Source organism: Phyllobates terribilis, unplaced genomic scaffold (assembly GCF_046119375.1).
Source record: "Phyllobates terribilis strain yellow unplaced genomic scaffold, ASM4611937v1 Scaffold_12__6_contigs__length_324123572, whole genome shotgun sequence".
NCBI classification, from domain to species: domain Eukaryota; kingdom Metazoa; phylum Chordata; class Amphibia; order Anura; family Dendrobatidae; genus Phyllobates; species Phyllobates terribilis.
The window spans coordinates 47,285,601-47,299,824 of NW_027362772.1; the positions used below are offsets into that span (position 1 = coordinate 47,285,601).

Genomic DNA, 14,224 nt, shown 5'->3' on the forward strand with positions numbered 1-14,224 from the left:
ATGGTGGGAAACTGTAACATGAAGTTCTGATTCACAGTTTTTATTTGTTTTGTTTTTACTCTTTTCTATTTACTTTTTATCCTTGCATTCAGGATTAAAAATCAAAAATTAAAATTAAAAGGTGTATTTACTTTTAGAATCTCGTAACAATATCACATAACAAATTATATAATATTAGCTAAAATTAATGACACTTCCATGAATACTTTTTGCCTTTTTTCTGAAATATTTCTGTGCTGATAAAAATCCAGTTTTTCAATAAAAATTCTGCCTGTCTTAAGCCACCACTAGAGGGAGCTCAGGAGCTTCCCAGACATTGTTGCAAGTTAAAACAATAATAGCCAAGTATGCACTATGCTCTAAGGCTCCTCCTAGTGGTGGCTGCAGGCAGCCAGATTTTTTTCATTTGAATCTATGTCTATAAGAGGAATTTTCTGGCCTCTATTAGAAATATAGTGACTCAATTACTACTAATATATATAATGATGTTAACCAACTTGAAATTTTTCAATTCAGGTAATGGTATTAACTCTTCAACGAATCTCAGTGATTCTGAGACTGTTTTTTTCCTGACACATTGTACTTTTTGTTAGTGGTAAATTTAGGTAAAAATGTTTTGCGCTTATTTGTGAAAAATTTGAAATTTGGCAAAAGTTTTGAAAATATTTATAAATAAAATTTCCTGCATGCCTACTTTACATCACTATCATTTTTAAACATTTTTTTTTGTTAGGAAGTTAGAAGGGTTAAAAGTGTATCACCAATTTCTTATTTTTCCAACAAAATTTACAAAACCATTTTTCTTAGGGACCACATCACGTTTTAAGTGACTTTGAGGGGCCTATATGACAGAAAATACCCAAAAGTGACACCATTTTAAGAACTGCACCCCACAAAGTACTCAAAACCACATTCAAGAAGTTTATTACCCCTTTAGGTGATTCACAGGAATTAAAGCAATGTGAACAAAAAAATTAACATTTAATTTTCCTACAAAAATGTTGCTTCAGCTGCAAATTTTTATTTTCACATGGGTAACAGGAGAAAATAGACCATACATTTTGTTGTGCAATTTCTCCTGAGTACACCGATACACCATATGTGGGCAGGGGAAACTACTGTTTTGGCCCACAACAGGGCTCGGAAGGAAAGGAGAACCTTTTGACATTTGTAGCACAAAATTCTCTGGAATAAATAGCGGATGCTATGTCGCATTTGCAGAGCCCCTGATGTGCCTAAACAGTGGAAATCTCTCAGAAGTGACCCGATTTTGGAAACTACACCCCTCAAGGAATTCATCTAGATGTGTGTTGAGCAGCATGAACCCACATGCCCACACAGAATTTTATAATGTTGAGCAACGAAAATGAACAAATAAATTTTTCCCACAAACATGTTCCTTTTGCCCCAGGTTTTTCATTTTCACTAGGGTAACAGGAGAAAATTGACCATACAATTTGCTGTTCAATGTCTCCTAAGCATGCCGAAACTCCATATGTGGTGGAAAACTAATGTTTGGGCACACGGCAGGGCTCGAAAGGGAATGAGTGCCAATTGGATTCTGAGTGAAATTTTGGCTGGAACAGACTGAGGATGCCATATCATATTTGAAGAGCCCCTGACATGCCAAAACAGCCGAAATCCCCAGAAGTGACCCCATTTTGGAAACTACACCTCTTGAGGAATTCATTTAGCGGTTCACAGAATGTTATAACAATGGGCTGAGTCAATGGAAACATTTTCCACCCAAATATTACTTTGGCCCCAAAGTTTGAATTTGTAAAAGGAATAATTGGAGAAAATGGACAACAAAATGTTACGCAATTTCTCATAGCTACACCAATATCTTATATGTGGTCGAAAAACTACATTTGAGGAACAGTGAAAAGCTCAGAAGGGAAGACGTACCATAATGGATTGAACGTTTTACAGGAATGGTTTGAGGGTACCTTGTCACCTTGCAGTGCCCATACATTGTGCCAAGCACATGCTTCTGGAGATATGCACCCGTAAATTAAGCAGGCTCTCATAGCTACAGAAATGACAAATGTGCTAACTGCGATTAAGGTACAATGCGAGACTCAGAAGGGAGGGGTGCATTTGGATTAGGGAGTGCAAAATTTGCTGTATTTCTTTTGGCAGGTGAGGGGCTATATTGTTTTTCCAGAGCCTTTGTGCTACCAGTAACATGGAAACCAAATCAATTGACGAATGATGGACCTGAGTGGGGACTTGTTTTTTTGTGGATTGATTTGAAGCTTTTGTTGGGAATATTTTACATAACATTTGGGATCACTTTTTCAGCGCTCTACGCTGAACATTTACGTTGGGGTTTCCATTGAAATCTCCGAATGACGTGATTCAGATGAAACCACTGAAGGATCCCTTTCCTATAATGAGGCAGCAGAGTTACTCTGGACTCCGTCTGGCCTCTGTTCAGTGTTGTCCTTTATTTTCAGAAGTTCACAAAACTGTGGTCTATTGCACTTTTATGCACACCTAAAAAGATGGACACCGCCGGATCATAGGCCAGACGACATCCACAGTGTCTCCATCTGCCTCATTATAGAGAGTCTTCTACCGGGGGTTCCGTCTGAATCACGTATTTCAGAGATTTACACGGAAACCTTGGTGTAAGCGTTCAGCATAGAGCGCAGGATAAATGTGCGACGAGCCTTACTGCGATATTTGGAAGGCAGAATGAACAATTCAGCAGCTGGTGAACAACTGGTTTTATTTATTTTTTACGCCGTTCCTCGTGTGGTATAAGTGATCAGAAAACTTTATTCTTTAGGTCGGTGCGATTACAGTAATACCAGATTTATATTGCGTTTTTATGTTTGGCTGCTGTCACACACTAAGAGACGCTTTTTTTTTGCAAAAACAAATTTTTGCCTCACCATATTTTGAGAGCTATAATTTTACCATACTTCTACTGACAGAGTCATGTGATGACTTGTTTTTTGCAGGACGAGTTGACGTTGTTATTGGTGCCATTTTCAGGCACGTGACATTTTTTAATCACTTTTTATTCCGATTTTTGGAGGCAGAATGAACAAAAACCAACAATTCAGAAATTGTTTCTTGGGTTTTTTTTTATGTCGTTCCGCATGTGGTAAAATTGATAAGGCAGCTTTATTTTTCGGGTCAATACGTTTACAGTGATACCACATTTATATTATTTTTTATGTTTTGGCGCTTTTACAAAATAAAAGCTATTTTATAGAAAAAAGTATTGCTTTTGCATCACTTTATCCTGAGAGCTATAGATTTTTTTTTTCAGCTGATGGAGCTGTATTAGCGGTTAGTTTTTTTGCGGGACAGATTACGTTTTCAGCGTTTTTTACGTTATGTTCTTATTTGCATTTGTCTTTTTGATCGCGTTTTATTCCCCTTTTTGATCAGCAGTATATTGAAAAAGCATAGTTTTTTGACACTTTTTTAATTTATTTTTTTTCATGGTGTTCACTGAAGAGGTTAACTAGTGGGACAGTTTTATATGTCAAGTCATTCTGGACGTGACAATACCAAATATGTGCACCTTATTTTTTTTTGTTGTTGTTTTTACATAGATATATGTATTTATTGGATTAATGTTTTCTTTTTTTTTTGTTCTTTATTTTGTGATTTTTTTTTAATTTGAATAAACATTTCTTCCAAAGATGGTGCTATTATTATATCATTGTAGGCTAAAAAAAGAATACATTCTGTGTTATCAAAAAAATAAAAATCACCCCCCGGGATCCTTTAAATAACTACTTATAATTCTATAATGATAATATTAAAGCAGGAAATTTACAAAGTAATTTGCATAACTTTTGTGCCAAAAATGTCACAATATTTGGCTAGACTCCTATTTACATTAAAATTTGCATCTTTTCTCACCTATTGGCACTTTTGAGCAGGAGCAAAAACGTTTCCAGGCTTAAATGAGAGGGGAAGAGTCAAATATTGGAAAACAAAAGTAAAGCTCCAGGGGAGTGGAAATGGTACTACTTCATCCTTACAGTAGGTTTTTATTTGGGACCTTTATCAATTAGCCAGAGCAAAGAGGATCACTAAGTCTGGAGGACCCAGCACATCCATACATGCACTGATTTTTAAAGGACACTGTGTAATGCTTAATTTGTCCTGCGGTGGTGCTGTAGGGAAATTGAACACTTGATGCCAGGTTCTTTCACCAATTACAGCTGATCATTTGGAATTTTAGCAGCAGGATGCCCTTTTATGAATTTATCATCAGAAGAATGTATGGTTGATAATGGAGACTTTTTTAAAACTAGCCAACTATTGAGACAACTTGCCTTGATCTACTGAGTATGATTATTAAAGAGCCATATGTCACAAGATATCATTGAGGTTGAGTTTGATTCTCCTTTATGAAAGTCTCTCCAAAACCTCAATGTGATCAACCAACAAAGTTTCAATACTTTAAATAAAAAACCTTTAATGATCCATGTTACCCATCATTCAGTCTATTTCATAGCCAAAGCAAAAGTTCAAATGTGAACGTGTCTCTATGGATCAGATGATCTGGGATTCAGTCGTAGACTTGGTTTTGCTCTTCAGGTCTTTATGCACTGACTCTTCATTGAAAGCTTTTTCAAATATGGATTGGATGGACATCCAGAATTTATCTTTAAAGTCCCTACCAATGAAAACATAGAGGAAAGGATTGATGCAGCTGTTCATGAATGCGAAGCTGGTGGTTAGAGGAATCCCAAGACGAAGTTCTTCAAATAGATAACCATCATCCTGATAAGTTGAATGCAATTCCAGGAAGGAGAAAATATGGTAAGGAAACCAACAAAGAAAGAAGGTAATTATCACGGCGATTATAACTTTGAAGGGCTTGGATGAGGTGGTCATGTGATTTCTTTGGATGCGGAAGGCAATCACAGAGTAACATGTGACAATGATGACGAAAGGAATAACAAATGCTACAAAAAATCGTAATATGACTGTCGCTTTGTGCCAGAATATACCAATGTCTTCAGACTCTTCAAATTCAAAGTTGTTATAGCAAAGACTGAAGTCATAACAGTGGATGGTGTCTCGAAATACAAAGTATGGTAAGCTTAACATAAAAGCCAGGATCCAAACAGCAATGACAAGAAGTAAAGCCAGCCTTGGAGTTCGGTGGTTTTGGCACCAAACCGGGAAGATGACAGAGGCACAACGGTCTATACTGATGGCGGTAAGAAGGAAGACGCTTGCATACAGATTGATGAAAGCCACCATACTGTTTATCTTGCACATGAAGTTTCCGAAGAGCCAGTTGAAATTGTTCGCCTGGTAGATTATGCTCAAGGGGAGAAATAATGTGAATGCAAAGTCAGCAATTGCCAAATTGAGGAACCAAATGACGTTAACTGTCTTCTTCATCTTGAAGATTGTGAGCCAGATGACCAGCCCATTCCCAATGGTCCCCAGCAGAAAAGCCAAAGAGTAGACCACCAAAGAGAAGTAATCCACAATATGCAATACAGGCTTTTTATATTCATAGCAGAAATCTCTGGTATTGGCAGAAGTTTCATCCAGTGGTGTAATGCTGGAGAATGGAAATGCTGTTGTGATGTTCTCCATGACTTCACTGGTGGGCGATGGAAAACTTAGAAATGCTGCAAATGTGAAAATGACAAATTATTGTAAATGGTAAAAATTACAATTTGTTCATTCATTTTAATGTGACTTTAGCCAAGTGATTTGCTTTATTTTCCATTTTATCTTCCCAGCATTTGTAAAGGAGGAAACACAGACACTAAAGGGGTTGCCCAGTGAAAACAAGTTATAACATACAGTACAGACCAAAAGTTTGGACACAGCTTCTCATTTAAAGATTTTTCTGTATTTTCATGACTATGAAAATTGTACATTCTCACTGAAGGCATCAAAACTATGAATTAACACATGTGGAATTATATACTTAACAAAAGAGTGTGAAACAACTGAAAATATGTCTTGTATTTTAGGTTCCTCAAAGTAGCCACCTTTTGCTTTGATGACTGCTTTGCACACTCTTGGCATTCTCTTGATGAGCTTCAAGAGGTAGTTACCGGGAAAGGTTTTCACCTCACAGGTGTGCCCTGTCAGGTTTAATAAGTGGGATTTCTTGCCTTATAAATGGGGTTGGGACCATCAGTTGTGTTGTGCAGAAGTCTGGTGGATACACACCCGATAGTCCTACTGAATAGACTGCTAGTATTTGTATTATGGCAAGAAAAAAGCAGCTAAGTAAAGAAAAACGAGTGGCCATCATTAATTTAAGTTATATATAACAGCCACGAGGTATCTCTTAAAACATAACCTTTAATAAATCTCTAAAAAAAAAGAGTATATAGTAAATACCTCCAAAATTAGACACCAATCCCGAATCAATTCCTGCTTACAACCAAATTGACAAATACTACCTCTAGAAACATCAAAACAAGAGGCAGAGGATGCCAGGCAACAACAACAGCTCCAAAACATGTAATGCCTAGACCGCCCTATTAGAATGCAAAGATATGACCTACAAAAAGGCCAATAATTTCCAACAAATCCTGGTCAGTAAATGAAAAATCATACAGTGTTATCAAATATTAGTGACATGTGTGGATCTCACCCATTTTTTCTGCATGTGGGCATCATTCGGGTTTCTTCATCCCCTTCAGTCCATTTGTTCCTCAGGAGAAAATCTATCCTGTCGTGCCCTGGTGTTAGCTCCCGCCCTAACAAGGGCAGTACCCAAATGTGTCCTAACAATGTCACCCACAAAAAAGATCCCTCCCAATGCGTTTCTTCCTCCTTATCGGGGATTCATCAGGGGAGTGTATTTGGTATTTTTGGGGGGGCATCGGCTATACAAAAGAGCAAAAAAGTGACTCTGTGCCATTAAAGTGCCAAGAGACTTAAAAAATGTAATGAACTTCACAATGGTGAGAGTCTATCTCAGTGGTACAGAGTACTGCTACCACTATCTCCAGATGCAAAAATGGCCCCCATATAAGGAGGAAGAAACGCGTCAGGAGTAGTGTTGAGCGAGCACTAAAATGCTCGAGTGCTCGAAGCTCGGGCCGAGCTCGCTGTGATACTCGAGTGCTCGACCCGAGCAACGAGCCCAATGTTAGTCTATGGGAGACTCGAGCATTTTTTGCGGTGGCACCCCTGGCAGTCTTTTAAAAGCCTAACAAGTGCCCAAAACGATAGTGACAGTGCTCAAATGACATGGGGACAGCATGGGGATCGCCCCAGGAAGCATTTCTGACCCCCAGGTCACTGCTGTCAACAATGTGGTCAGAGGTATTAAGCCACTTTTACGGGCTCACAATAAAACGTTCAAAAACGAAAGTGAAACTTTTTTCCTGTGAAATATGTTAAGGAACATCCTTTCCAGGCAAAAGACTTGTGTATAAGTTAAAATAAATGACCAAAAACAAAAATACTCCTCCACACCTTCGGCTATGTTCACAAGTAGCATTTTTTATGCGTTTTTGCACTTTTGTATTGCTTTCAACTATGACAAATGCATTCACCTGGAAATGTCATTTTAACATTTTCCAACCTTATCTTGCCATGTGCTGTGTGACACATGCATAAAGTGCTGAAAAGACATGGTAACAGCATGGGGAAGACCCCTGGAAGAATCTCTGACTCCCAGGTCACTGTCTAAAAGTGTGTCCATCATAAGTGATCCTTGCCGCATCAGAAGATGCAGACTTGCAACTATCCCCATGCAAGTTCTAGTCCCAGGGCAGTGTTCAATTGTACCTCCCCCATTCCTTGCAATACAAGCGAAAGTATGGAGCCTGCAACCCACCCACCCCCAGGCTGCAATAACATACTGCTTGCTTGCTTGAACTTGAAATTGGGCATGTGGAGGCGGAATCTGGCCACCACGTCATGGCTGTGTTGGCAGCCTGGAATCCATACTCAGTCCCCAGCCGCCCCGCGGCCGGGTGTCCACACACGGTCCCCAGCCGCCCCACGTCCGGGTGTCCACACACGGTCCCCAGTCGCCTGGGGGCAGCCGGGTGTCCATAAACGGTCCCCAGCCGCCCCTATTTCTCCTTGGAACATCCCCCCACACACTTTTCTTAGCCCGGCCTGCTTTAGGCAGCATTGGACGAGCCCACCAGAGAACCAGACTCCTCCGTTGGGCCCTGACTTCTCCATCGGTGGAGTTGAGAGTGCCAAGGTGAAGAGCATGATGATGATGACAGAAGTTAGCATCTGCTATGTTTTCTTTTAATGCAAGTGTAAGTGTGCAGCCTGCCACACACCCACCCCCAGACTGCAATTCCATACTGCTAGCTTGCACTTGAAATGGGGCCTTTTAGTTTGGAGGAGGCCGAAGCTGGCCACTACCTCATGGCTGCTTCGGCAGCGAGGTATCCATACTCAGTCCCCAGCTGCCCCTAATTGTCCTGGTGTGCCTTATACATAAGATTAAGCGCGTATACCAAAACATTACCTGTGCCCTCCCCAGTGCATTTAGTGGGAAGGAGAGCCTTTTCCGCTGTAGTGTGTGCATGCCAAACCCCTGTTCATGGTACATGCGAAGATGCCTCCCACCTTGCACCTGTCGTTGCAAACTTGCAACTATCCCCATTCAAGTCCTTGTCCCAGGGCAGTGTTCAATTGTACCTCTCCCATTCCTTGCAATGCAAGCGCAAGTATGCAGCCTGCCACCCACCCACCCCCAGGCTGCAATACCATACTGCTTGCTTGCTTGCACTTTAAATTGGGCCTTTTAGGCATGTGGAGGCGGAATCTGGCCATCACGCCATGCCTGTCTCGGAGGCCTGGTATCCATACTCAGTCCCCAGCCGCCTGGTGGCCGGGTGTCCCCGCTTGCTCCCCAGCCTCCAGGGGGTGGCCGGGTGTCCATACTCGGTCCCCAGCCACCCCTATTTGTCCTGGTAACCTTTCCCACACTTTTCTTAGCCTGGCCTGCTTTAGGGCAGCATTGGCCGAGCCCACCGGACTATCAGACTCCTCCGGTGGGCCCTGGCTTCTCCATCAGGGGAGTTGAGAGTGCCAAGGTGAGGAGCATGATGAGGATGATAGAAGTTAGCATCTGCTTTGTTTTATTGTAATGCAAGCGCATGTATGTAGTAGCGGCTAGGCCTGAGGTGGTCAGCGTTTTGGCGCATATCCTTCCTCCTCCGAGGATTGCTGGATGTTTTCCTGCTACTATCCAAGTTCTATGACTCCCGTTAAAACAAAGCTTCAGGTGATAAATGATGGATGAGGTAGTGGCAAAGGAGAAATAGCAGGAGGAACAGGGACCATTCACATCAATATCAGGCCAGTCAACCAGATATGTCTTGTAGGATATGTTTCTGTAACAAAAGCAGCGGTTCGGCTACACAGATATAGGGCATACAGTGAGTGCAATGCCTACCAAAAATATCGAGGCACTCCAATGCCCCTTGGAATTGACATGGAGGTCAGAGGGCGTTAACTAAACCTTTTTTTCCATTTATAGCAACTGGGTCTCCTGTGCACTGTTGGCCTAAGCAGTGAATGGAAGGCTTTCCAAAAATTATGTGGAACTGCAATGCACCTTACAAGAGCCATGTGTGGCACCCCAGGTGTCTGGTCACCACAGTAATAGAGATATTACGTCGGAGAGAAAGTGGGAGGTTTCCTGGTCAGGATCCCTTAAACATGCAACATCCTCCTGCCCCAGTCCTGGGAGGGGAGAATTCTGCCCTTATAAACTGGATCTGGAGTGTGGTTGAGTGAGTCAGAGAACAGAGAACAGTCAGAGTCAGAGTGAGAGCAAGGTAAAGTAACAGCAAGGAGCTCTGTAGGAGCTAAAGACCAGGGGCTGGAAGCTGAGCAGAGCTTGCCCTGGCAGAAGACAATAGGAATCGGACACAGGAGTCCGAGGCTGTGAGGACTTATATATCCAGCAGCAGAAACCAGCCGGCAGGGGATTTCAGGTCCTCTGGCCATAGAAGCCCGGAGGCTCAGTCACAAGCAAGGGACCAGCACCGCCGTCGTGGAGCGGATGCTAACAGAAGGCCCCAAGTCACCAGCCATACAGGTGAGCACTACACGGTACACTCAGGGACGTGGGCTACTTCTACCCGCTTACAGCAAGGTAGCCAGGAAGAGTGCAGACAGACGGGGAGGCCTACAACTCCACCTGGCCAGGGGAACTCCTGCTTGCTCACAGACTGACCAGGCCTCTTATGCTAGCCAGTACTCCCGGGAGGGTCTACCTTATAATCATCAGTAAAGACCCTGAACTGCACTGCAAAGACTCTGAGTCATTCCTGCTGCGCTTGTGCACCATCACCCCCATCATACACACTCACTGCCCTGAGGCTATACTCCTCCCGTGGGGAGTTATCCCATTCTCTGCTGCGCACACAACACCAGCCTCAGAGGTCTGCCTCGCAGCGGTGGTACTCCCTGACCGCAATCCACGGGTGGCGCAGTCGGACAATTAACCTCAGAACCTAAGAAAGACTACCACTGGTTTGACCAGCCTGAGCAACGGGACCGGGTCACCGCCACGGAGACTACAGACCCCAGAGACCCGGCACCGGGTATCCCACACACGTGTACACATGGCCCAGGGGGCGCGTCACATGCAGTACAGCATATAACAAACATAAGTCCCATTATTGGGGCGTGGGTGTCCCATAGTATTTGCTTATGCCTTGCAAGCAAAAGCTGCCAAAAATTAGGACGGAGCAACTTGCAATGCCCCTTACAAGAGCCATGCAGTACAGCATATTACAAACATAATTCCCATTATTGGGGAGTGGGTCTCCCATAGTATTTGCTTATGCCTTGCAAGCAAAAGCTGCCAAAAATTAGGACGGAGCAACTTGCAATGCCCCTTACAAGAGCCATGCAGTACAGCATATTACAAACATAATTCCCATTATTGGGGAGTGGGTCTCCCATAGTATTTGCTTTTGCCTTGCAAGCAAAAGCTGCCAAAAATTAGGACGGAGCAACTTGCAATGCCCCTTACAAGAGCCATGCAGTACAGCATATTACAAACATAAGTCCCATTATTGGGGAGTGGGTCTCCCATAGTATTTGCTTATGCCTTGCAAGCAAAAGCTGCCAAAAATTAGGATGGAGCAACTTGCAATGCCCCTTACAAGAGCCATGCAGTACAGCATATTACAAACATAAGTCCCATTAATGGGGAGTGGGTCTCCCATAGTATTTGCTTATGCCTTGCAAGCAAAAGCTGCCAAAAATTAGGACGGAGCAACTTGCAATGCCCCTTACAAGAGCCATGCAATACAGCATATTACAAACATAAGTCCCATTATTGGGGAGTGGGTCTCCCATAGTATTTGCTTATGCCTTGCAAGCAAAAGCTGCCAAAAATTAGGACGGAGCAACTTGCAATGCCCCTTACAAGAGCCATGCAGTACAGCATATTACAAACATAAGTCCCATTATTGGGGAGTTGGTCTCCCTTAGTATTTGCTTATGCCTTGCAAGAAAAAAGCTGCCAAAAATTAGGACGGAGCAAGTTGCAATGCCCCTTACAAGAGCCATGCAGTACAGCATATTACAAACATAAGTCCCATTATTGGGGAGTGGGTGTCCCATAGTATTTGCTTATGCCTTGCAAGCAAAAGCTGCCAAAAATTAGGACAGAGCAACTTGCAATGCCACTTACAAGAGCCATTCAGTACAGCATATTACAAACATAAGTCCCATTGTTGGGGAGTGGGTCTCCCATAGTATTTGCTTATGCCTTGCAAGCAAAAGCTGCCAAAAATTAGGACGGAGCAGCTTGCAATGCCCCTTACAAGAGCCATGCACTACAGCATATTACAAACATAAGTCCCATTATTGGGGAGTGGGTCTCCCATAGTATTTGCTTATGCCTTGCAAGCAAAAGCTGAAAAAAATTAGGACAGAGCAATTTGCAATGCCCCTTACAAAAGCCATGCAGTACAGCATATTACAAACATAAGTCCCATTATTGGGGAGTGGGTCTCCCATAGTATTTGCTTATGCTTTCCAAGCAAAAGCTGCCAAAAATTAGGACGGAGCAACTTGCAATGCCCCTTACAAGAGCCATGCAGTACAGCATATTACAAACATAAGTCCCATTATTGGGGAGTGGATGTCCCATAGTATTTGCTTATGCCTTGCAAGCAAAAGCTGCCAAAAATAAGGATGGAGGAACTTGCAATGCTGACACCCTGGTGGTATAGTGGTGGTGGAGGCTGAGGATAAGGAGAAGAAGATAAAATAGCCAAAACGAGGAAGCGTATACCCATGTGTGGGTGTGAAGCCGTGCATGTGAATACACCTCCCGAAATAACACAGTGGATTTGACTTTATGTTACTCTGCTGTTATTTGGTGGTGATGAGAAGTCTGGCCCAATCCAGCCCTTGTTCATTTTGATAAGGGTCAGCTTGTCAGCATTGTCAGTTGACAGGCGAGTGCGCTTATCAGTTATAATTCCCCCAGCGGCATTAAAAACACGCTCTGATAACACGCTAGCGGCAGTGCAGGCAAGGACCTCCAAGGCGTACAGAGCGAGTTCATTCCAAGTGTCCAGCTTGGATACCCAATAATTAAAAGGCACAGAGGAATCACGGAGGACGCTGGTACGGTCGGCAAGGTACTCCATCACCATCTTTTGAAACTTTCCACTCCTTGTGAGAGTACCCCGCGCCTCAGGGCCTGTATGCTGGGCGGGTGTCAGAAAACTGTCCCAGAACGTTGACAGTGTTCCCCTGCCTCTGCTGGATTGGAGTTGCATCTCTCTCGCCTGTACGCCTTGGTTGGGCAACGAACTGTGACCTCTGCCGCTAGCGTGTTCAGATGGGAGTTCTGCAGCAAGGGCCTTCTGGTACTGCCCCATTTTTGTAGACCTCTCCACCTCAGGAATAAGAGAGTGAAAGTTCTCCTTGTAGCGGGGGTCTACAAGTGTCACCAACCAGTAATGACTGTCACCCAACATTTTGACAACGCGAGGGTCACGGTTAAGGCAGCATAGCATAAAGTCAGACATGCGTGCCAGACTGGTAACGGGCAAGATTTCCGTGTCCTCACCAAGATGACGACTGACCATGCTCTCCTCCTCCTCCTCCTCCTCTTCCTCCTCCCCCCTGTCCTCAGGCCAACCACGCTGAACAGACAGTATGACTCTTGTACAGGTACTACCGTCTACAACGCATGATAGCAGCTCCTGTTCTTCCTCCTCCTCCTCCTCCTCTCCCTCATTGTCCCCCAATGCACATTGGGATGAGATGAGGCTGGGCTGTGTGTAATCGCCCGCTACGGCTTCTTGATCCATCTCATCATACTCTGGCTGCAATGCCTCCTCTTTAATTCTCTGCAGAGAGCGTTGCAAAAGACAGACAAGTGGGATGCTGACACTAATGATGGCGTCATCGCCAATCACCATCTTGGTGGCCTCTTCAAAGTTTGTCAGGTTGGTACATATGTCAGACATCCAGGTCCACTCCTGAGGTCTTATGTGTGGAGTCTGACCTGAATATCGATGGCCTTGTTGCAGCTGGTTCTCCACAACTGCTCTCTTCTGCTCACAAATCCTTTGCAACATGTGGAGGGTAGAGTTCCAACGTGTGGGGACATCACACACCAGTCGGTGTGCCGGAAGCTGCAAACGCTGCTGCAACACAGCAAGGGCGGCGGAAGCTGTAGCCAACTTGCGAAAATGAGCTGACAGGCGGCGTACTTTCACGAGCAGATCTGGCAACTCGGGGTACGATTTAAGAAACCGCTGAACCACGAGGTTAAGCACATGAGCCAGGCATGGTACGTGTGTGATCTCACCTCGCCTCAGAGCCGCCACCAGGTTACGGCCATTGTCACACACGACCATGCCGGGATGTAGGTTCAGCGGTCTCAGCCACAGATCTGCCTGCTCTTTCACAGCTGTCCACAACTCACAAGCAGTGTGAGGTTTATCACCTAAGCTTATGAGTTTGAGCACAGAATGTTGCCACTTAGCGGAGGCAGTACTGCAATGGTTCCAGCTTGTAACTGATGTGGTGATATCTGAGATGGAGGCTGAACATGAGGAGGAGGAGAAGGATGCGCAGGAGCTGTACACTGTGGGGGCAACTCTGACTGACATAGGGCCCGCAATCCTCGGTGTGGGGAGGAAGTGTTCCGTCCCAAGGTCCGACTGGGTCCCGGCTTCCACTATGTTTACCCAGTGTGCCGTCAGAGAGATATACTGTCCCTGGCCACAAGCACTTGTCCACTTGTCCGTTG

At 44.0% G+C, this 14,224-nt stretch overlaps 1 protein-coding gene across 1 annotated transcript in view; it reads right to left on the reverse strand.

Annotated features, from left to right (window-relative positions):
- Nucleotides 1–381: 381 nt before the first annotated feature.
- The window catches only part of LOC141172016 (chemerin-like receptor 1), a 136,799-nt gene continuing 122,956 nt past the window's right edge, over nt 382–14,224 (reverse strand). The window contains exon 2 of the mRNA XM_073655788.1: nt 382–5,621. Within this exon, the coding sequence (XP_073511889.1) occupies nt 4,525–5,586 (1,062 nt within the window). The 5' untranslated portion in view covers nt 5,587–5,621 and the 3' untranslated portion in view covers nt 382–4,524. The remainder of the gene's footprint in view (nt 5,622–14,224) is intronic.